General features: G+C 43.7%; 1 protein-coding gene across 1 annotated transcript in view; it reads right to left on the bottom strand.

Moving 5' to 3' along the window:
• Positions 1–21950, bottom strand: part of AGK (acylglycerol kinase) — a 99720-nt gene that overhangs the window by 77445 nt on the left and 325 nt on the right. The window contains exon 2 of the mRNA XM_010855026.1: positions 16260–16377. Within this exon, the coding sequence (XP_010853328.1) occupies positions 16260–16360 (101 nt within the window). The 5' untranslated portion in view covers positions 16361–16377. The remainder of the gene's footprint in view (positions 1–16259; positions 16378–21950) is intronic.

Genomic DNA, 21950 nt, shown 5'->3' with positions numbered 1-21950 from the left:
GCATCACTGACTCGATGGACGTGAGTTTGAGTGAACTCCGGGAGTTGGTGATGGACAGGAAGGCCTGGCATGCTGCAATTCATGGGGTTGCAAAGAGTCGGACACGACTGAGCGACTGAACTGAACTGATGATTATTCTCTCTGCAGTGCTTGGAGCAGCTGAAACCACTGATATAAATATCCCTAAAAATTATGTAAAATTAAAACCAAATACCACATAAATATATATCTCTGCCATTCCAGCTCAGTGCCCCCGCCCCATCCCACTCCACCTTCTACCAGTAAACATACAGAAAATACATGGAAAGGAGGTAAAATAAACAACATAGACTTTTTTTTTAAGAGACCTGTTTCCTAAGTAATATGACAAGAGTTAAAAGGAACGGGGAAATAATTAAACTTCATTGCACTGAAAAAAAAAAAGTCCCCCTGTTCTCTATCAAATACAGGCCGAAAGGCATGTTATTTAATCGCCCATAAATGAACTTCTTTAAACAGCACCTACTGATACCTCAAATTTCAGCATCAGATTGTGCTCAGAGAAAGGGGGAGAGAGAGGAACTTTCAAATGGCTAAAAAGCAAAACAAACTGCTTCCTTCAAACTGCAACAAAATCTGGAATGAGGAAAAGTCATGAGGGAGAAGAGCCTCATTACCTTCTACTGCTGCTCAACCAGCCAGGCTCTGGACCACTGACTGCAAAGTCAGAGGCTAATCTGAATGGATGTCCAAGTAAAACCTCTGCTTTGTCAGAAATCCCAGAGATACTGAGAAATAAAGCACAAGGCATTATTGGACCCATAAACTGTACCAAAAGAAATAGCATGGGTCTAGCCAAGTGTGGCTCCTGCATCATTTCCCCCTGGAATCTGACATTCCTTCCTGGACATCCCGTCAAGGTCTCAAACTCAATACATCTAAAAAGGAATATAAATATATAACACAGCCTCCTTAAACCAATTCTTCCAGGCGACCTTCCTCTTTCTGTATCACCAGTTATCCTAGTTGTGGTTCAGTCTCTCAGCTGTGCCTGACTCTTTGCGACCCCATGGATTGCGGCACACCAGGCTTCCCTGTCCTTTACAATCTCCTGGAGCTTGCGCAAACTCATGTCAATTATTCTAGGCTTGAAGCTGAAAAAGATTTCTCCTAACTTCCTCTCCTTTAACCAAACAACCAACCATCTAGTAATTATTAGTTAGCATTTATCAAAGTGCAGCACGTGACATGCATCACACCATTTTTTTCTTTTTTTTTTTAATTCCTTTTGGCCGTGCCACGGGGCATTTGCGATCTTGATTCCCTAACCAGGGATCGAACCCACATCCCCTGCGTTGGAAGGGCAGAGTCTTAACCACTGGACTGCCAAAATCTCTGCACCATCTCATTGAATCCTTACAGGTAACCTGCTAAACAGACCTCACTGTCCCCATTCACCAATAAAGAAAAGGAGGCTCAGAAGTTAAGCAACTTGACGTGACCAGTAAGAAGCGAAACCCAGACCAAACAGAAGTCTGCTGGCATGGCACCCACACCCACACTCAGTCATTGCTCACAGTGCCACAACTTCGTATTTGCCCTTTTATGTTCCCCTCCTGACACCAGCACTCTGGCCTCTGCTCTCTTCTATGTGAAGTACTGAAACACTGCCCCCGCCCCGCCACCTCCACAGTCTACACGTTTCTCTCCCTCCTAGGCACCAGAATTCAACTTCCTAAACGCCTCTTTGTTCCAGACATCCTCCTCTCCTTGAGCTCCAAATACTATACACTGCCTAGAGTCAAAGCCTTCCACCATCTGGCTTTCCCCTTGTTCTACAGAAAAAAAAAAAAACTCTATAGTGAAGTCAAATTCTTCGCCAGTCTCCAAGAACATACCACACACTTTCGTTTCCTGCCTGTGCTCAGGTCATGAATCTCACCCAGAACATCATTCCATCCATTCTGCAAGGCCCCACTTGAGACATCTTTGCTACAACACTGTCTCTGATGAGGAAAGAAGAGAAGAAGAGTAGCAATGCCTCTGATGGAGAGCCTGCTTTGTGCCAAGCCTAAGAAAACCTGTGTGACGCCCAGTGAGATGGATCAACCATGATCCATCTTTGCTTACAGGCCAAAGAAATGAGGTACCTTATCCAGGGCCACCGATGGGTAAGTGTAAGCCAACATTCAGATCCATCCAGCTGCCCCCCTCTTCACCATGTTACTCCAAGGAACGCTCAGAAGAGATTTCTCAGCCTTCTAACGGATGGGTCAGCCTGATCACATCTGAACCCACTGATCAATTTAACATCGCCCAAAGCAGGACAATCAGACACCACGTACTTCCTGATGTGATACACTAAGATCCAGAACACGTCTGTGAAGCGCTCTCGCCACAACAACTAACCCTGACTGGAATCACACCCTCCAAACAGCGCTCCTCAGACTTCACTGCGCAGGCAGGGCCCCTGGGGATCTGGCTAAAAATGCGGGTTCTGACTCAGCAGGTCTGGGCTGGACCCTGGCGTTCTGCATTTGTAAAAGCTCCCAGGAGTGACTCGTTCCACCGGACCGCAGCTCATGCTTTGAAGAGCAAAGATCTAGAAGTCGGAACTGGGGACTTCCCTGGCAGTCTCGTGGTTAAGATGTCGCTTTCCAAAGCAGGGGGCGCAGGTTCGACCCCTGGTTGGGGAGCTAACATCCCACATACCTTGCAGCCACAAAACCAAAACAAAAAAAGAGAAGTAATACGGTGACAAATTCAATAAAGACTTAAAAAAAAAAAAAAGCAGCAGCAGGGAACTAATCACCAGTGTACAAGACACAGGCGAGACAGAGGAACAAGAGCTGGGCCTGGAACAAAGGGAGGGAGGAACCACTTGGCTCAGGTGCAAAATTTAAGGGAACACCACAAAACACAGGAATGGAGATAAACACTTTAATACATCATGCTTAAAAAATCAAAATGAGCCTAAAAGATCCATGATGAACACAATATCAGAGTTTTAAATACAGACTCCGTATTACTGATTCTTCTTTTTGCCTCAGGCTCCAATATGACTCTGCCCACCACTGAACCATGTAAGTCAACTGTCAAATCTAGAGGATGAAAAATTCTACAGGGCAAATGCAGACAGGCCTGGTTTCTAAAACAAATAAATGCTATGAGAGGAGGAGGGAGTGAGAGTTTATGAGGCTTAAAAGATAAGACATCAAGTGCACTGTGTGGAACTTGTTTTGATATTGATTTGAACAAAACCATAAAGCAGAAATTGGCATCAACAGGCAAAATGTAAACACAGACTGAATATTAGATGACATAAAGGATTTGGGGCGGGGTCGGGGGGCCGCCCATGGGAGCTCAGTGGTAAAGAAACTGCCTGCCAATGTGGGAGACATGGGTTCGATCCCTGGGTTGGGACGATCCCCTGGAGGAGGGAATAGCAGCCCACTCCAGTGTTCTTCCCTGGGAAATCCCATGGACAGGGGAGCCTGGCAGGCTACAGGCTGTGGGGTCACAGAGAGTCAGATACAACTTAGTGATTAAACAGAAGCAACAGTACAGAATTCTTAATTTTGTTCAGTTCAGTTCACTCAGTTGTGTTCGACTCTGTGACCCCATGAATCGCAGCATGCCAGGCTTCCCTGTCCATCATCAATTCCCGAAGTCTACCCAAACCCTTGTCCATTGAGTCGGTGATGCCATCCAGCCATCTCCTCCTCTGTCATCACCTTCTCCTCCGGCCTCCAATCCCTCCCAGCATTAGGGTCTTTTCCAATGAGTCAACTCTTCGCATGAGGTGGCCAAAGTACTGGAGTTTCAGCTTCAACATCAGTCCTTCCAATGAACACCCAGGTCTGATATCCTTTAGGATGGACTCGTTGGATCTCCTTGCAGTTCAAGGGACTCTCAAGAGTCTTCTCCAACACCACAGTTCAAAAGCATCAATTCTTCGGCGCTCAGTTTTCTTCACAGTCCAACTCTCACATCCGTACATGACCACTGGAAAACCATAGCCTTGACTAGACGGACCTTTGTTGGCAAAGTAATGTTTCTGCTTTTGAATATGCTATCTAGGTTGGTCATAACTTTCCTTCCAAGGAGTAAACATCTTTTAATTTCATGGCTGCAGTCACCATCTGCAGTGATTTTGGAGCCCCCAAAAATAAAGTCTGACACTGTTTCCCCATCTATTTGCCATGAAGTGATGGGACCAGATGCCATGATCTTGGTTTTCTAAATGTTGAGCTTTAAGCCAACTTTTTTACTCTCCTCCTTCACTTTCATCAAGAGGCTTTTTAGTTCCTCTTCATTTTCTGCCATAAGGGGGTGTCATCTGCATATCTGAGGTTACTGATATTTCTCCCGGCAATCTTGATTCCAGCTTGTGCTTCTTCCAGCCCAGCGTTTCTCATGATGTACTTAATTTTGTTAGGCCCATGTTAATGGTGTTGTGATTTTTTAAAGTACTTTAATTATTAAAAATAACATACTAATGTATTTATGGGTATAGCTACAAGATATATCTGGAATTTACTTAAAAATATTCCAGGAAAAAAAAAAAAACAGGAAGAGACAAAGGAAATGAGATTAATAAAATGCTGATATTTGTTGAAGCTGAATGCTGATATATGGAGATTCATCATACTATTTATATTTTTATATGTTTTAAATTTCCATAATAAAAAAAATGTTCACGTAATCCTTTTTTCCCTTAGGCACCCCTAACACTGACTTTGTAGAACTCGAACAAGACGCAGCACACAGTACCTTATTCTTCCAAAATAAAAGGTGCTGCTCTTTTTGATGTGAGCCAGAAACTGCGATGATCTCATTTAAGGTCATAATAATGTTGTGAGATACTGTGAGGATACGGAAAAGTGAAGTTCAGCAAGCCTGAAGAATTTGCCCAAAGTCACACATCAGGAAGTGACAAAGGCAAGGGCTCGAACCTAAACCCAGCTGACTCAGAGGGAAGCTCGATTTGAAGCATGACATTCTATCATCATCTTAGGCCATGTGGGGCGTGGGCCTGGGACAATCTGTTTGCAGTTGTCACCTAAGACACAGGGGCCATCGTGAGGGGTGACAAGGAGGCCCTGGTTTTGAATCAGGGTCCTGACACTTACTAGTTGTGCTCAGTCACTCAGTTGTGTCCGACTCTTTGCGACCCTAAGGACTGTAGCCTGCCAGGCTCCTCTGCCCATGGGGATTCTCCAGGCAAGAATACTGGAGTGGGTTGCCATGCCTTCCTCCAGGGGATCTTCCCAACCCAAGGATCGAACCCAGGCCTCCTGCATTGCAGGAGGATTCTTCACCATCTGAGCCACCAGGGAAGCCTTTACTAGCTGTGTGACCCTGGACAAATTACTTCATCTTGCTATCCCTCAGCTTCTTCATCTGTCTAGGGCTATTAATCTCACACTAGCCTGAGATTAACAACCATCTCATAAAGTTGTTAGGAAGATAAAATGAGCTAATAAATGTGAAGTGCTTAGAACAGTGTCTGACACGTGACAAGCTCTGATGAAGTATTAGTGATCCTCATGATTAATACTACTATGTTCTCAATAAAGCTGAACGACACTGAACACACCCCTTGGGCCAACTCATCATTTAGTTTTACTTCTAAGCAATTGTTTTGACCACAGAATTGAAAGGTGGGCTCTTATCAATGCTTATAGTAATCAAGATTAATGTATCGTAATCAAGATTAACATTCCTATGTTCAGATGGAAAAAATTCCAATATTAATAAAAACTTCGGGACACATGGCCCAGGACCAGTGCTACAGTATCACGTCTGCTTTGCAAGTCTCATGTGGAGGGATGCATAGTGTTCGTAGTATTGAAAATGTTCCGAGAAGATACCAGGATGTCTGGCTGAGTGGCTTTATGCTCCAGAAATAAATGGGAGGAAGTCCCGGGTCACAGGCCAAGGTGGGTGGCCGAACTGGTGCCAGAAGCACAGAGCCAAAGCTGAGAACCAGGAGCCAGAACTAAGCAAGAACAGGGCTTCTGTCACCTGCCGAGCCATGAGGACGAGTCGATAAGCTGTGGCAAGCCTCGCCAGCCAGGATCTCGAGGAGAGAGAGACCAGAGGCAGGATGAGCAAGGTCCCCGAAGATGAAAGGATCTGAGCTCAAATCAGACGGACAAGGGTTCAGACACGGCTCACGGCTTTTTAACTACTTATGCCCTGCCTCTTTTGTGGTTATGTTCTGTCACTCTTGAAATTACACTTTTCCAAGCTGTCTTGTTACACATGAAAGGTGAAATAAATAAAAGGCTGAGATCTCATTACACCATCTGGCCGATCCTCATCTTCCTTCCCCACTGGCTGGCTCTCGAATCACTCACTGCCCAGTTACCAGCAGTAATTCGTTTTAACTCCCAAAGTGAGTGAGTACCTATTACATCAAATTAATTCAGTTACTAGCATGTACTGAACCTTGATATCAATCAGGCACTATGCTAAGAGCTTTTCAGCTACCTCAAGCCTTCAATGATCCAATGAGGCACTGTTATTATCCCCACTTTACAGATGAACCTGAGGCTCAGAGAGCCCAAGGTCAGACTGTTAGAGGTGCCTCCTTTCTCATGCTCGTCTGTTAGCAGGCTCCTCGCCACTGAAAGGGCTCCGAATGAGAGAAAGACCATTGCAGGTAACTGCTGACATGATGAACTGAACAGCCCGGAATACAATCTCCCCTAGGGAACCCAGAAAGCTTGGGGAGAGCAGTTGAAGAGGAATGAGCAATACTTAAATTCTCTTTACTTTCAGCAAAGAGGGTCATTTCCTCCTCTTCAATTGCTCTTTCCAGAGTCCTGAAAGCAGCCTCTGCTGCTCCTGTCAACTACTGCAACTTGCTCTGGAGGGAAGGATGCAGACGAGAAGATCATAGGGGTTTTGGTTTTTTTTTTTTTCCCTTGAAACTGAGGGGAAGGGAGGAAAAAAAGGAGAGAAATTCCCACAGGAGAAGAAAAAACTATAAATACAGCAACATGAAATAACACCCGCAAATAAATAATACCTGTGCCCAAAGACAAAGACAGCAGTCCAAAATCGGATGGATAAAAATAACATGTCATTTTTTCCAAAGCTATCATACACACACACACACACACACACACACACACACTTTTCCTTAAAAATGAAAGTGAAAGTCGCTCAGTCGTGTCAGACTCTTTGCAACCCCATGGACTATTAACAGTCCATGGAAGTCTCCAGGCCAGAATACTGGAGTCGGTAGCCTTTCCCTTCTCCAGGGGATCTTCCCAACCCAGGGATTGAACCCAGGTCTCCCACATTGCAGGTGGATTCTTTACCAGCTGAGCCACCAGCAAAGCCCACCTATCAAACCAGGGTCGTTATTTAATCAAAAAGTCAACAATGAAACACAGTCAATTATTCTTACTGGTATGTGAATCCTATATCAGGAGACACCAGTTTCCTTCCAAAGGAAAGAAAGTCAAACACATATAACGATTTGCTTGCTTTTTAAAATGAAGAATGCAAAATATAATGGAACAAAAAACTTAAAATTCTATAACTATAAAATATTTAATGCTTATCTTCTAGAATACTACTCAGCCAAAAAAAAAAAAAAAGAAGGAAAGAAATGAACAATATGGATGAATTCAAAGATATTATGCTAAGAGGCAGAAGCTTAACAAAAAAAGAATACGGTTTATATTATATGATTTCTCTCATACAAAGTTCTAGAAATAAAAAAAAGATTAGTCTATGGTGGGAAAAAGAAAGTAGAATAATGACTGCCTCAGGGTTTGGGGGACAGGGAGTGATGGTGAAGGAGCACAAGGGAAGCACTTGGACGGATGACAGCACTCTGTCTTACCAGGAGTCTGGGGTACACAGGTGTCTGCATCTGACAAACTCAGGGAAAGCAGGCTTAAATCTGTATATTTCATTGTATGTAAATTTCATTGTTAAGGAAAAACACAGTATAAGCAAGTGCAAAACTCTAATTACTGACCCACATGGTTGGGTTTTCAGGTAGAAGTACATCGATGTTGACAAATTACTTGGAAATGCTTCAGAAAGAAAGATCGAGACGATGGACAGATGGATAGGGACGTGACAAGGCAAATACAGTGAAGTCTGGAGTCCAAGAAGTAGGTAGGCAGATGTTTACTGTAAAATGCTTTCAAGTTTGCTGTACGTTTAAAGATTTTCACAAAATGGAAGAAAAAGAAATGTACTCATCTATAAATTACACACAGGTAAGGAAGCTTAAAGGGGCGGGGCACGGGACTGACTTCCCTGATGCAGTGGTTAAGAAGCTGCCTGCTAAGGGAGGGAACGTGGGTTCAGTCCCTGGTCCAGGAAGATCCCACATGCTGCAGCGCAACCATGAGCCTGTGTGCCTCGAGCCCGTGCTCTGCAGCAAGAGAAGCCACCACAATGAGAGGCCCACACACCACAATGAAAAGTAGCCCCCACTCGCAGCAACTACAGAAAGCAACAAAGACCCTAAGCAGCCGTAATAAATAAATAAAACTTTTATAAAAGTGGGGGAGACACGGAGAAAAAGTGAAAGGCCAAGAGAAGGGGAGTCAGACCAGAATATGAACAGAGGCTCACAGAAAACCACTGAGGGCATGAAGGACCAACCAAGAGAGTCCAGAAGGTTCTGAAATGAGGGCCGCGTTCCCTGGGCTACGTGTCCAGTTTGCACCTCATCTCTACTAAACGCTAATAAATGCATTCTGTCTATTTAATAAAGGAGCTAGATTCCATGTGAGCAACAAAAAATGAAACAGGAACATAATAGAACAACTCTAGTAAAGCTGCATAAAAAAGGCATTTAAAAAGTAATGTCATTTAATCAGTGCAGCAGAATTTATATACTGAAGTGAGCATCGCTGTTCAAAAGTGGTCAGCAGCAAAGAAAGCACGTGGAATGTATTACAGAACGTGATTAACTTGGGTTCAAATCTCAATTTCACCAGTAGGCCGAGAGACCATTTTAGACAAATTATTAATTTCTCTGAGCCTCAACATCTTAATTTATATATGGAAGTAACATTCTCTCTCCCACAGGTCTGGTTTGAGGATTGCACGAGACCATGTAAGTACATGGAAACAACAAGCCCAGCACCGGCAGCCCAGCAGGCATGGGGTACTTAACACACATTGCTTTCTTTTATTCTTATTCAGTAATGCCACCACTGCTTTACACAGCTTGGCAACACATTTTTTGAGCTGTTGGCAAAGTGAAGAAGAGCAGAAGTGTTCCAGGCAGAGGGGAGAACACAAGCAAAGGGAGAGTGAGACACAGGGTTTTTTCTAGAGACTTCCAGAACACAGAGGTTGAGTGCAAGTGCGATGGACGGGGGATGAAAAGGAATCAGAAGAAAGCTGGAGAGGACGACAGGGCTGGATCATGAAGGCTCTTTTATGTCATGCTAAGGGGTTGGGTCTTTTTGTTCCAAGCAATGGAGAGCTATTTCCAGGTTGTCAGTACCACAGTGACATGATCAGAGTTCTCTTTCAGAAAGAATATTCTGCTTGTCGACTGCCTGGTACAACTCCAGGGACACGCCTCACGCAGGATGTCAAGGGAAGTAAGACATGGACTAGAAAATACTATGACTCCAAGATCTAAGTATCCCACCTGAAAACTCTACTGTGGTTACGATCACCTAAGAAGTCTATGGGATGAGGATAGGACACCAGCATCTAGGGACAAGCAGAGCAAAAAGACACCCTACAGGTAGGAACTCCCTGGCGGTCCAGTGGTTAGGGCTCTGTGGTTCAACTGCAAGGGGGCACAGGTTCAATCCCTGGTATGGGAACTGAAAGAACTAATATCCAGCATGCCACATGGCATATCAAACAATGGGAGAAAAAAAAAAGATGCCCTAAAGGTAACTGAGGAGAATCAAACGTGGCAGATGCGAACTGAAAAGTATCTACTTTATTTAACAAGCATTAATGACCTCGTCAAGAACAGGGTCAATCAAATGATGGGATAGAAAACCAAGTTTTACTAAGCTTATTCTAAAAAGAGGGAGAGCTATGCAAGTGTGAGGCAAGCTGTCAAGAACAGTGTAAAAGGGAGAACACAGGTGGTAAATAAATGGGAACACATGGCTGAAATGACCCATCTCAGCTCTGAACAGTTTGACAAACGGGGGGCAAGAAGCAGGAAGGATGGGGTTCAAGACACATGAGGGCTACTGATACTATGTATAAAATAACTAATGGGAATCTACTGCATAGCAAAGGGAACTTGACTCAGTGCTCTGTGGTGACCTAAATGGGAAGGAAATCTACAAAGCAGGGGATATATGTATACCTGTGGCTGATTCACTTTGCTGTACAGCAGAAACTAACACAACATTGTCAAGCAACTATACTCCGATACAAATTAGTTTTTTAAAAAAAGGTACAAGCAAGGAAAAGGATAACCAACAGAGGAGGAAGAACTGGATCCATATGAGGGTTGGAGAGGCTAGTCCTGGGCAGGATACAGCTTCATACAATGAGACAAAAAGAACAGAAATGTGCATACAGAGGTAACTGCTGATGTTCTTTCTCTTTGAAAAGGAGTTAAGGTTGTCTAAGAACGAGGATAAAGACGGTAAAGCAGGAAATTGAGGAAATTCATGACCATTTCAAAATAAATTGGTGAAGATGGAAGAGTAACCTAACCATGGCTTTAGTGTATCATTTTCTTCAGGAGGATATTCAAAAGCCTGGGCTTGTGAATTCAGAAGTAGCCAATCAAAACGGTTGAGATTTTGCTCTCTGAGAACTCAGACCTTCTTTCTTTTGCTTGTTCCTTCCTCGATAAATAAAATATATGTAAAGTACTTTCTATGTGCTGGCCTTGGGGGGGATGACATTGAGAAAGACAAACAGGGCCCCTGCCTGCAGAGTCTTATGACGGAAGAAGCGAACAGAACAAAAAACGACAGTAGTAGTGAATATACATACAGCTGGACCATCAGGAAGGCTGAGCACCCAAGAGTTGATGCTTTTGAATCGTGGTGCTGGAGAACACTCTTGAGAGTCCCTTGGACTGCAAGGAGTTCCAACAAGCAATCCTAAAGGAAATCAACCCTGAATATTCACTGAAGTACTGACGATAAAGCTGAAGCTCCAATACTTTGGCCACTTGATGCAAACAGCTGACTCATTGGAAAAGACCCTGAAGTTGGGAACGATCAAAGGCAAAAGAAGAAGAAGGCAGCAGAGGATGAGATGGTTAGATAGTATCAGCAACTCAATGGACATAAATCTGAACAAACTCTGGGAGAGAGTGAAGGACAGGGAATCCTGGCATGCTGTAGTTCATGGGGTTGCAGAGAGACAACTGAGCGACTGAACAACAACAATTACACAGTAGTTCGTAGTACTATGGAGAGAATACAGGAAGACTGCCTAGTCTGAAGGGGAAAGGGAAGAAGTAACATTTGAGACCTGGGGAAATAGTAGTTGGCTAGGGAAGAAGAGAAGGGAAGAGTGTTCTAGGAGGGAACACTCCTGGAGGCTCTCCAAGGGACCCTAAAAAAAAATAGGACATGGCATTCTGAAAGACCTGAATTGGGCTGGCCAAAAAGTTTGAGTCTCTCAGTAGCTTCCTAAAATGCATACAGAATCTCAAGGGGCCCTGAATAGCCAAGAGAATTCTGAAAAAGAAGAGGAAAGTTAAAGGGCTAACACTAATTTCAAAATATATTACAAAGCTACAGTAATTAAGACAGTACGGTACTGGCAGCGCAAAACAGATTAGAAGCAGTCAAGATCAGATGCAAGAACAGCCAGAAGGCATTTAGTAAGAATCCAGCCCGAGATGATGGTAGTAAAGACAAAGGTGGTAACAGGGAGGAAGGACAGAAGAAACTGCACAAAGTCGATATAAAAGAAACAAAATCACTCAGAATGCCATAACCTGAATGTGGGAAATAAGGCGGAAGGATGAATGGAGAATGATGTTCAAATTTTTAGTTTGGGAAACTACATGGATGGTGAGTGGTACCCATCACTGAGAAGAACAGGCTTGCCAGGAAAGCTTTTGATTTTACTTTTAGTCTGTTGAGTTGGGAGGCACCTGGGAATTATCCAAGGAGACAAGTTGTAAGCAGCTGAATACATGCAAAGGTCTGGAGCTCGGACGAGGAAGTGTTTATGGAAATATGAACCTGGGGTTTGTCTGTCTACAGCTGACAGTGACACCACTGCAAGTGGATGAGACTGTATAAGGAAAGGGTATAAAGTGAGCAGAGGACCTGGGGCAGAGTCCTGTGTGCGTGTGTGAAAGTTACTCAGTAGTGGTCAACTCTTTGCAACTCCATGGACTGTGGCCCGCCATGTCCCTCTGTCCATGGAATCCTCCAAGCAAGAATACTGAGTGGGTTGCCATTCCCTTCTCCAGGGCATCTTGCCAACCCAGGGATTAAACCCGGATCTCTTCCATTCCAGGCAAGATTCTTTACCATCTGAGCCACCAGGGAAGCCCTTAGGACAGAGTCCTAGAGAACTATTAATACTTCTCTAATGTCTGAGTAGAAGGGAAAAGTGAAAACTGAGAATAAGCAGCTAGAGGAGTAGGAGGAAAATAGGACTCTGGCAGTCAGAAGTCAAGGGAAAAAAAAGTTTCAGGAAGAATCAACTGTGTCTAAAGCTGCACAGTCAAAAAGAATAAGGAATAAAACTGGCAAGACTAATTCTAATGAAGACCAAACAGGATGTAGCATGGGCAGGAGATAGGGAGGCAGAATCTATTCAAAAAGTTTAACTTAGAAGAAGAGAAAGTGAGATTGTGAAAAAGCCAGGGAGGATATATGAAAACTGGTATTGAGAAGTTGTCTAATATGTTGGATAGAGGAACCAAGGACAGAAGAACGTGAAGACGGCAGGGATGAGTGACAAACTGGGAAGAAATGGAGGCCCCAAGGGACAAGAGGTTGATAACACTGAAAAAGGGGAGTAAAGGAAGAAAACCGGGATAACAGAAGGCTGATATGAAAGATTCAGATGCTGAAGTTCCATATTTCAACAGAGGAACAGGGACAAGTGATAATTAGGTTTAGCATTCAACCAATGAGAATGGGTGGAGTTGAAAGAGGCAAAGACTTAATGTGACAGGAACAGATAAAGTCAGGGAAAGGGAAGATGAGGTGCTATTAGATGGGTCATTCACATAAACACTCAGGGCGTTCAGAAAGACAACAAGACTTAAAGACAAAAGGATATTGATAAGCCAGGCATTGAAGCCTGAGTCTAATGCAACAGATGAGACCCCAGAAATCTGGGAGGGTTTTGGTTTTTATGGTTTTATGATATAGTCAGATATTATGAACCTCAAAGGAGAAGAGATTTTTTTATATGATGATGAAAGAGTAATGGTTTGGAATAGGTACTGAGAAGCTAGGAGAATGCCAACACATTTGAAGGCAAGAGTAGCTTCTACTCAAGAGAGTTCAGGGGAAGATTTTCTCAGGGAAAAAAAACTAGATTAGTATAAAAAATTGTGTTAGGACTGTTATGTGAAAAGTTGGGGGATATATAGATTTTTTAAAAAAAAGACAATAGAAGGAAACTACCTCAATACAATAAAGAACATGTATTAAAAGCCCACAGCTGACATCATGTTCGACAGTGAAGATCCAAACTTTTCCTTAAAGATCAGGAAAAAGGCAAGGATGCCTGCTCTTGCCACTTCTACTGCATATAGTACTGGGAATCTTAGCCAAAGCAATTAGGCAAGAAAAAGAAATAAAAGGCATGCAAACTGGAGAAGAAGAAATAAAATTATGTTTGCAGATGACATAATCTTTTATGTAGAAAACAAATTCAGCAAAGTTACAGAATACAAAAATCAGTCATGTTTTCATATACTACCAGTGAACAAACAAACAGATAAACAAATGGCCAGCAAACATGAAAAAATGTTCAACATCACTGATCATTAGAGAAATGCAAATCAAAACCACAAAAGGCCATATCATGCCCATTAGGATGGCCAATAATGGGGGAGGAGGGGGGGGCGTGAAAACAGAAAATAATAAGCCTTGATAAAGATGTGGAGAAGTAGGACCCTTGTGCAGCTGGGACTGCAAAATGGTACAGCCACTATAGAAAACAGTATGGAGCTTCCTCAACAAATTAAAAATAGATATACCATTAATCCAGCAACCCCACTTCTGGATATATATCCAAAAGAACTGAAAACAAGATATTACAGCCATATCTGCATGCCCAAGTCCAATGTACGAGCATTATGCACAACGGCCAAGAGGTGGAAGCAACCCAAATGTCCATTAATAGATAAATGGATAAGAAATGTGGTCTATACATGCAATTCAGCCTTAAAAAAGACAGGAATCCCGCCATATGCTACATGAGTGAACCTTAAGGACACCATGCTAGGTGAAACAAGCCAGCCACAAAAGACACGTACTTCATGATTCCACTCACATGAAGTATCTGCTGCTGCTGCTGCTGCTGCTAAGTCGCTTCAGTTGTGTCCGACTCTGTGCAACCCCATAAACTAAAGCAGTCAAACTTACAGAAACAGAAAGTGGAATGGTGGTTGCAAGGGGCTGGAAGGAGGAAACAGACAGTGTTCAATGGGCACAGAGTTTCAGTTTTGCAAGATGAAAGCGTTCTAGAGATCTGTTGTATGACAAAATGAACATACTGCATGCTACTGAACGTACACTTAAAAATGGTCACAGTGGTAAATTTTCTGCTAGTGATTTTTATCACAATATTTTTAAAGGGGCGGGGGTGCCAAGTAGCACCAAAGCATGCAGGAGAGAACTTGAGAAAAGCAAGCTATGCACGACAACGGAGGTTCACATTCTAAGCAGTGACCCTGAATGTCAAGGGAAGAGAAAGAGCAAAATGAAGCCTTCAGGCTCCTGCTACACTTCCAGTTCAAGCTGTTTCAGATCCAACTGAGAATAAGACCTCTGACTCAGTGCTAGAGACTTAATGGGGCCTTTTTAAAAGTCTCAAGACTATAGTATGAGAAGTAACTATGGCACCTTAAAGACATCCTGAACCGAGGACGTGGTTGTTTCCTCAGACCTTCACCCCACAGGAGCAACAGCCATAACCCTCAGTGAGGGGAAGGTTCTCCTGCACTGAGCCAGCTGAGGCCTGGACTGGGTGCTCCTCCAAAGGAAATCCAGGTAGGAACTAGGCTAGAGCTGTAAGGAGCCTTCCCTCGAGGGCTCAAATGTAGCTTGAAAAGGGAGGAAAAGCCAATTATGTGCTCCAGACACAATTTGTTAAAACCTTTCCTCTGCCTTTCTTTTTATATACTAAAATTTTAAGATTCTTGGGTCTGTTTTTTATATGCTAGCTAATGGAGCTCACATGCTCAGCTTTGAGAATACCTAAGAGGAGGTGGGAACGGGTCATCTTCTCCATACCTGCAGAAAGTAGATACCACGTTTATCATAAATGATCTCTGACGGGTGAATTGAGGATGTTCACAAAAGGACCAATGTGAGTCTGCTTTCCAATGTGGAGACTTCCATTGTAAAGCCTGCTCAGTGGGTTCCATTTAACAAAGCAATCAGTTAGGACACCTGGATTTTAGAGAAGGTTGCTATATATTTAAGATGTAGCCCTGAATCCCCCAAAGACTACTGTGTGACTGGGTCTCTTAATAATCTGTATAATTTTTATTTTTAAAAACTGTTTATTTAAATTTTATTAGCATGTTAAACCAGAAGAAAAGCTTGGCACTTTCTTCTCCCTGCAGACCTGAAGGGTAATAAAACCCAGGACTCCCTGGAATCCCTTCCTCAAACAAAAGGTTGGAAAGTCTTAGTTTCATTTAAATGAACCCAGGCTAACGAGTTAGACGAGGAAAGCCCGAGCCAGACATTGGAGGGAGCGGACTCAGTGTCTGGCAATGGCCACCGTCACATATCGAGAGACTAGAGTGAGAAAAGGAGGACTAAAACCCCAAGGAGATGTGTGAGCGCCAGCCTCTACCCTTCCTTGGAAGGCCACTTGCCTCTCTCGAGGCGGCGCTCAGTCTCTCCCTGTCCTGATCTGGCGGCAGTACTCTGAGTCCACTGAGGTGTAAGTCTCAACAGTTCCACAGTTTCCACCTCTCAGGACTGGTTACAAGAAGCCATTGTCTCTGAGGTTTTAATATTTGCCTTCCTTTTATACCACAACGTTTTAGAGACAAGCACAGCTGAATAGGACGCTACCCACAGGCCGCCGTGGACTGTTCTGTGCTGCACGTGAGGTGGGGTGGGGTGTGGGGGCTGTCAGACGCTTACCAGTGTTTCCCATACACCCAGTGGCCTCCCCATGTCAGCAGGCAGATCCCAGCTGTCGTTTTCTTCCAATGATTTCGAAGCGTTTTAAAGAACACAGTCATCTTCTCTTAGGGATTTGCTAGATTAGTAGAGGCAGAAAAGAAAAATATGATTATCCAAGGAATCATGTGGGCCCTACGCTTTCATCCTCTTCCTTCCTTCATCCTCTCCACGTCTTCCTTCCTTCCTCCTCTTCCTTCCTAGATACTTCATCTCTTACCTGCCCACCTACATTTCCTTGCTTTCTTCACTTCTTTACACCCAAACTATACTTTTTCTTCTTTCATCACTTTTTCTTAGAAAGAAGGGGAAAGGAATTCTAGGAGTCCTGTCTTTGCTTTCTTTTTACAGTCACTATACCTGTTTAAAAGTATCTGCTTAGCCTTTATATATAAAGTGCTTATTATCATCAAATTAGTAATCAAATTAGTGATGTAAAAGGGTTATTCAAAATAGGAGAAAACAACCAGGCCCTCAATAAAAGAACATTCAGAGAAAACTCAATGAAGAGGAAATATACATAACTGTAAAAATGCTCAACTTCCAAGGTAATCAAAGACATGCAAATTACAAAGAACTATCACCATTCACCGATAAAATGAACGAAATTCTAAAATGATCGTATTCACTGATGACAAAATAAAATGAGACAGGCACTCACACACTCCTATAAGGAAGGTAAATTAGCATAACCTTATGGCAACCCACTCCAGTATGCCTGCCTGGGAAATTCCACAGACAGAGGAGCCTGGCGGGCTGCAATGCATGGAGTCGGACATGACTGAGCCACCGAGCATGCACACTCAAAACCAAAGTCATGTCAATGTATGGCAAAAACCACCACAGTATTGTAAAGTAGCCTCCAATTAAAAAAAAAAAAAGTGACCATATATACTTCTGTTTTTCTTCACTGCACTTATCACGTGGATGGTCCTTATGTGTTAGTTTACTATCCCACTGGAATGTAAACTCCATGAGTAAGGACTTTGACTGCTCTGATCCACTGCAGAATCCCCATGTCCAAAATAAGATCTAGTGCCTAACAGCCATTTGATAAATAACTGTGGAATGAAATGGGGCTCAAGACATGCTACCCCAAACATGGCACGTTGTGAGGGTGGATATCGTACTCAGAAAAGGTTTGGAAAATAGCAGAAGCAGGAAGGTAACTCTGACCACCTCCCCACCTTGCTGTTTCTTAAACAGATCATAAAACCCTCCAGTGAGAGGCACTTGCTTTGTCGACAAACACTCCTTAACATGCAGGTCTCTCTAAGATTTTCCTCTGCTACAATACCTCATACTCTTTACCCTATCACGCTCCTCCACCATGGTCTACTCAAATCCTTGGGTCCCATTTCCTTATGAAGGCTCTCATGTCATGTAAAACTTTCATTAAATAACTTGCATGCTTTGCTCCTGTTAATCTGTCTTTGTCAATTTGATTTCCAGACCCAGGTAGGGACCCTACAAGGGTCAAGGAACACTATTCCCCCACCTACATTAAATTTTTTTTCACTAAGAATTTTTGTTGACATGGAAAAAACTAAAAAATATAATTTTAAGTAAAACTGGCAGGGTTTAAGTCTTATTTAATTGGCATTTACCAGTTATGTTCAAACACAAATATAAATTAAAAAAAAAAAACAGAAATAAACACATGAGACTTTGTAGTAATTCCCTCTTGTGAGATAACGGCTGATATTTATGTTTTAAATTGCAATGTATTTTTTAAATTTTCTTAATTATTTTCTAGATAGAACATTTTTAACTATGTGTGCATGAGGTAAATAGACCAATGCTGATGGGGCTGGGGGCAGCTCGGGAACAGCTGCTTTTGCTGATTCTAGTTGGCAGGACTAGTGGTAGAGAACCTGCCTGCAAATGCAGCAGATGTAAAACATGTGGGTTCGATCCCTGGGTCACGAAGATCCTCTGGAGGAGGAATAGCAACCCATTCCAGCATCTCCTGCCTGGAGAATCCCATGGGCAGAGGAGCCTGGCAGGCTACAGTTCACGGGTTTGCAAAAAGTTGGACACGACTGAAGTGATTTAGCACACACAAGTTCTTTTATTACCCCATTTAACCACAGGGACTCTCTTCTTGACCAGAAACTTGAATCAGGCTCTGAGTTCTGCTGGACTAGGACTTACCTTGGGCTTCCCTCTCGGCCCTTGTAGAATCCAGTTTGAGCAAGAATCCTACTAAGGTAGTTTAGTGAAAATCCCCCATCCCCACCATTGGAATCTGACAACGCTGGATATCTTATCACCCTGGTCTGCCTTCAGCAAGAATTCTACTGGGTCACCTAGTAAGAGTCCCCTCTACCCCTGACATTTCTTTAGCAATTTTCCATCCACTGATGCCACCCTGCTCCTTGGCTATGAACACCCATTTGTCCTCATTGGAGTCAGGGTTGAGTCCAAGCTCCTCCCCTCAGTTCAATACTGCCTGCAGTGGTTTCTACATCCATCCAGATGCCTCTCCCCACCCTGGAGGAAGTCTGTCTTACCAGTCTTTAACAAGTGTCACTACTTAATTTTTCTTTACTGCCACCACTGGTTAAAACTCCTCTCAAGGCCAGACACATCCTTATCACCAGTCACATGTGAAACCGGTGCCATCAGGGCCGCAGTGCAGGATGGCACATAAAGGAACCCGAAAGCACATGTGATAATTAGATGCCTCTCCACCTGGCCCGAAAGCGCTCATTCATTCAACGTGCTAGGCTCTGGGCTGGCTGCTAGGCAGAGAAGCACAAGTCTATTCTCAAGTGCTGGCAACTGTGAAAGCCACAAGTACGAAACAATTACATAAAGTATGGTTGTAACACGGGGGGAGGCTGTTGAGGGCTAAGTCACGGCTCTGTGAGAAGCCACGAGAATGACCTAATGGGGGCTGGAGGTGACAGGGTGGTCCATGATTGGGAAAGTCTTCCCAGAAGGCATGACATGTATCCTGGGTCTTGAACAATGAGGAGAAACACCAAAGCAGCAGCTAAGGAGACTTCTGCCCACAAAGGCCTCAATAACAGCAAGGTATGTTCAGAGAAACACACGTCTGCCGTCAGGTGTAGATAGGGAACAGGGTCAGTACGGAAGGTGAGAAGAAGGCCTCTCAAACTCTATATAGATCTTGTTAAAATTTAAAGAACTTGTTTAAAATGCGGATTCTTGGGCATGACTCTGAGATTCTGACTTATTTTAGTTGGGCTGTCAGTGAAACAGACCAGTACCCTGGGGAGCTCCTGGGCACAAAAGCCTGTGCCCCCCATTTCTTGACCTTCCCAAAGTTCCAAAGGGCAGGTTCAAACAGTTGCTAATCAGGGAAAGGAGGGGGATACAGAGACAAGGGAGGAGAAATTTAAAAAAAAAAAAAAAGTGCAGCCTTGGGGGGCAGAGTCCTGGTTCTGCCTCAAGCGATAAACGGAAGGATTCTTGGCACTCTACCCCAGAACTAGAACCCCCAACAGAGAGAACATGTTAATTACTTGACGAAGCATTCTTCATCCCAGAGACGGTCACAGTGTGATAAACTCGAGAATCATAGAAGCGCATCAGAAACCCACCTGAGGCCAGATTAAAGCGGTGCAGGCCCTGCACAGCTGATCCTTATTAACAATCCTGCCTGTAAACCATTCCTATAAAACTCCTCACCAAGTCCCCCAGAGTTGAGACACACACAGGTTTTGAAGGCATGATCCCGCTGTGTCCCCCTTTGCCTGGCAAAGCAAAAACGCTATGCTTTTCTTCTTCACCCAAAATTCTGCCTCCAAGATTCGACTGGGTACCTGCACAAAGGCCATTTTCTGCATTATCATGTTCAGTACTAACCAGTCCTCCCCTGCTTCTAACGGAGGTCAGCACCACACTCTGACTAAGAGTAGTTTGGAGATAAAGGATGGGGAAGGTCCAGGAGGTTTGGAAAACTTCAGGCAGGACCTTGAATCCATGCTAAAAAGACTTTGGAAATTATATTGACAATAATAAAAAACCCTGAAGGGATTTAAGTAAGTGAGGGGCAGGATCACATTTGGACTGTAGAAAAATCACTTTGTAGCAAAACGGAAAATGGGATGGAGGAAGCTGAGCTCAAAGCTACAAAGAGGCGGCAGGAAGTTATTACAATCTCTAGTCACATAAGTGAAGGAAAGAACAAAGGGGGATGGACTTGGTAGACCTTTAGAAAATAGAATTTGGCAGCACTGAGTGATCAATTAGGGCTTCCCTGGTAGCTCACACAGTAAAGAATCTGCCTACAGTGCAGGAGACCTGGATTCAATTCCTGGGTCAGGAAGATTCCTTGGCGAAGGGAATGGAAACCCACTCCAGTATTCTAGCCTGGAAAAATCCCATGGACAGAGGAGCCCCAGTGGGCTACAGTCCATGGGGTCGAAAAGAGTTGGACGCAACTGAGCAACTAACACGTTCACCCGTGATCAATTGATTATAGATGGTGAGAAAAGAGGCACCAAGCCAGGTTTGTACCTGGGCAATTTACTGAATAATGATTTCAACCATGGGATCTGGGGAGTAGGTTCATGAAGAAAGGTGTTACATGTGGTGTAGGAGATGCTGAGTTTGAGATTCCCATGGGGGATCCAATGGAAATGATCAATGGGTATCTGGACTTAGCAGTTAGAAGCCAGGAGAAACTGGATAGAAGATATAGATTTGGGACTCAGTGTGAAGGAGGTCAAGATAGAGTGCAGATAAAATACCCAGGGCAAGGACAGAAATTATAGAACAATTTAAGAGTTGTAAGAGTCTGTTTTAAGGCCACCCATGACCCACTGGAACTGCCTTGCGTCACAAATGAATGGGTCTGTGCGTTATAAAACTAGTGCAGAACCATGCAAGCAACCCCGAGCAGTGGAAAGAACATCGGCTTAGATTCAAGTCCTACTCTTGTCACTTATTGGCAGTGAGAGTCTGGGTAAGTCATTTAACCTGTCTCTTATGTTTTTACGAATAAAATGAGGATCAGTTGAGTTCAGTGGCTCAGTCGTGTCCGACTCTTTGCGACCCCAAAATGAGGATACACCTGCTCTGATCAACTCATCTGGCTGTAAAGTTCCCATTGTACCAGGTGTGGATGACTTTGTAAACGTCTCCTTATTTAGGTCATCATCACAATATGCAACATATGAGTTACCAATGTATACGCTTTCTAATTACCCAACAGAATTCTTATTCTCCAATCACAGTTAAAAAAAAATTTTTTTTTACTAAAAAAAAGTTGGCATATAATAGCCATTGGAGAAACAATGGTTGCACGTCTCATCCGAAATGCATGTTTGCTTTTCCCTTAAGAACTCCCAAATTCCAATTGTATTCCACCGCCCCTCACATACGGTGGGGCTTTCCTTAGACTGTGAACCCTCAGAAAGCAGGTTCTCACAAACAGAACCTAGTAACGCAGGGAGGAATGAATGAATCAACCGACCAGAGACCATTAGCCCTATTTTGCAAATAAGTTAGCTGAATCGCTCTCTTCTTCGCCCCCCCCCCCGCCCCCATCTTACCCCCGTCCCCAAGAAAAGGAAAGGGTCACACAAGTTAGCGACAGCTCTGGGAGCAGAGCCCAGGACATGTGCCTCCCGCAGGGGCAACAGGAACCCCGCCATCCGAGGCTCGGAGCTCTCCCAGTGC

The sequence above is a fragment of the Bison bison genome, unplaced genomic scaffold (genome assembly GCF_000754665.1).
Source record: "Bison bison bison isolate TAMUID 2011002044 unplaced genomic scaffold, Bison_UMD1.0 scf7180017864352, whole genome shotgun sequence".
NCBI lineage: Eukaryota > Metazoa > Chordata > Mammalia > Artiodactyla > Bovidae > Bison > Bison bison.
The sequence above is the reverse complement of the archived record's forward strand: the minus strand, read 5'-3'. Positions and strand labels throughout refer to the sequence as shown.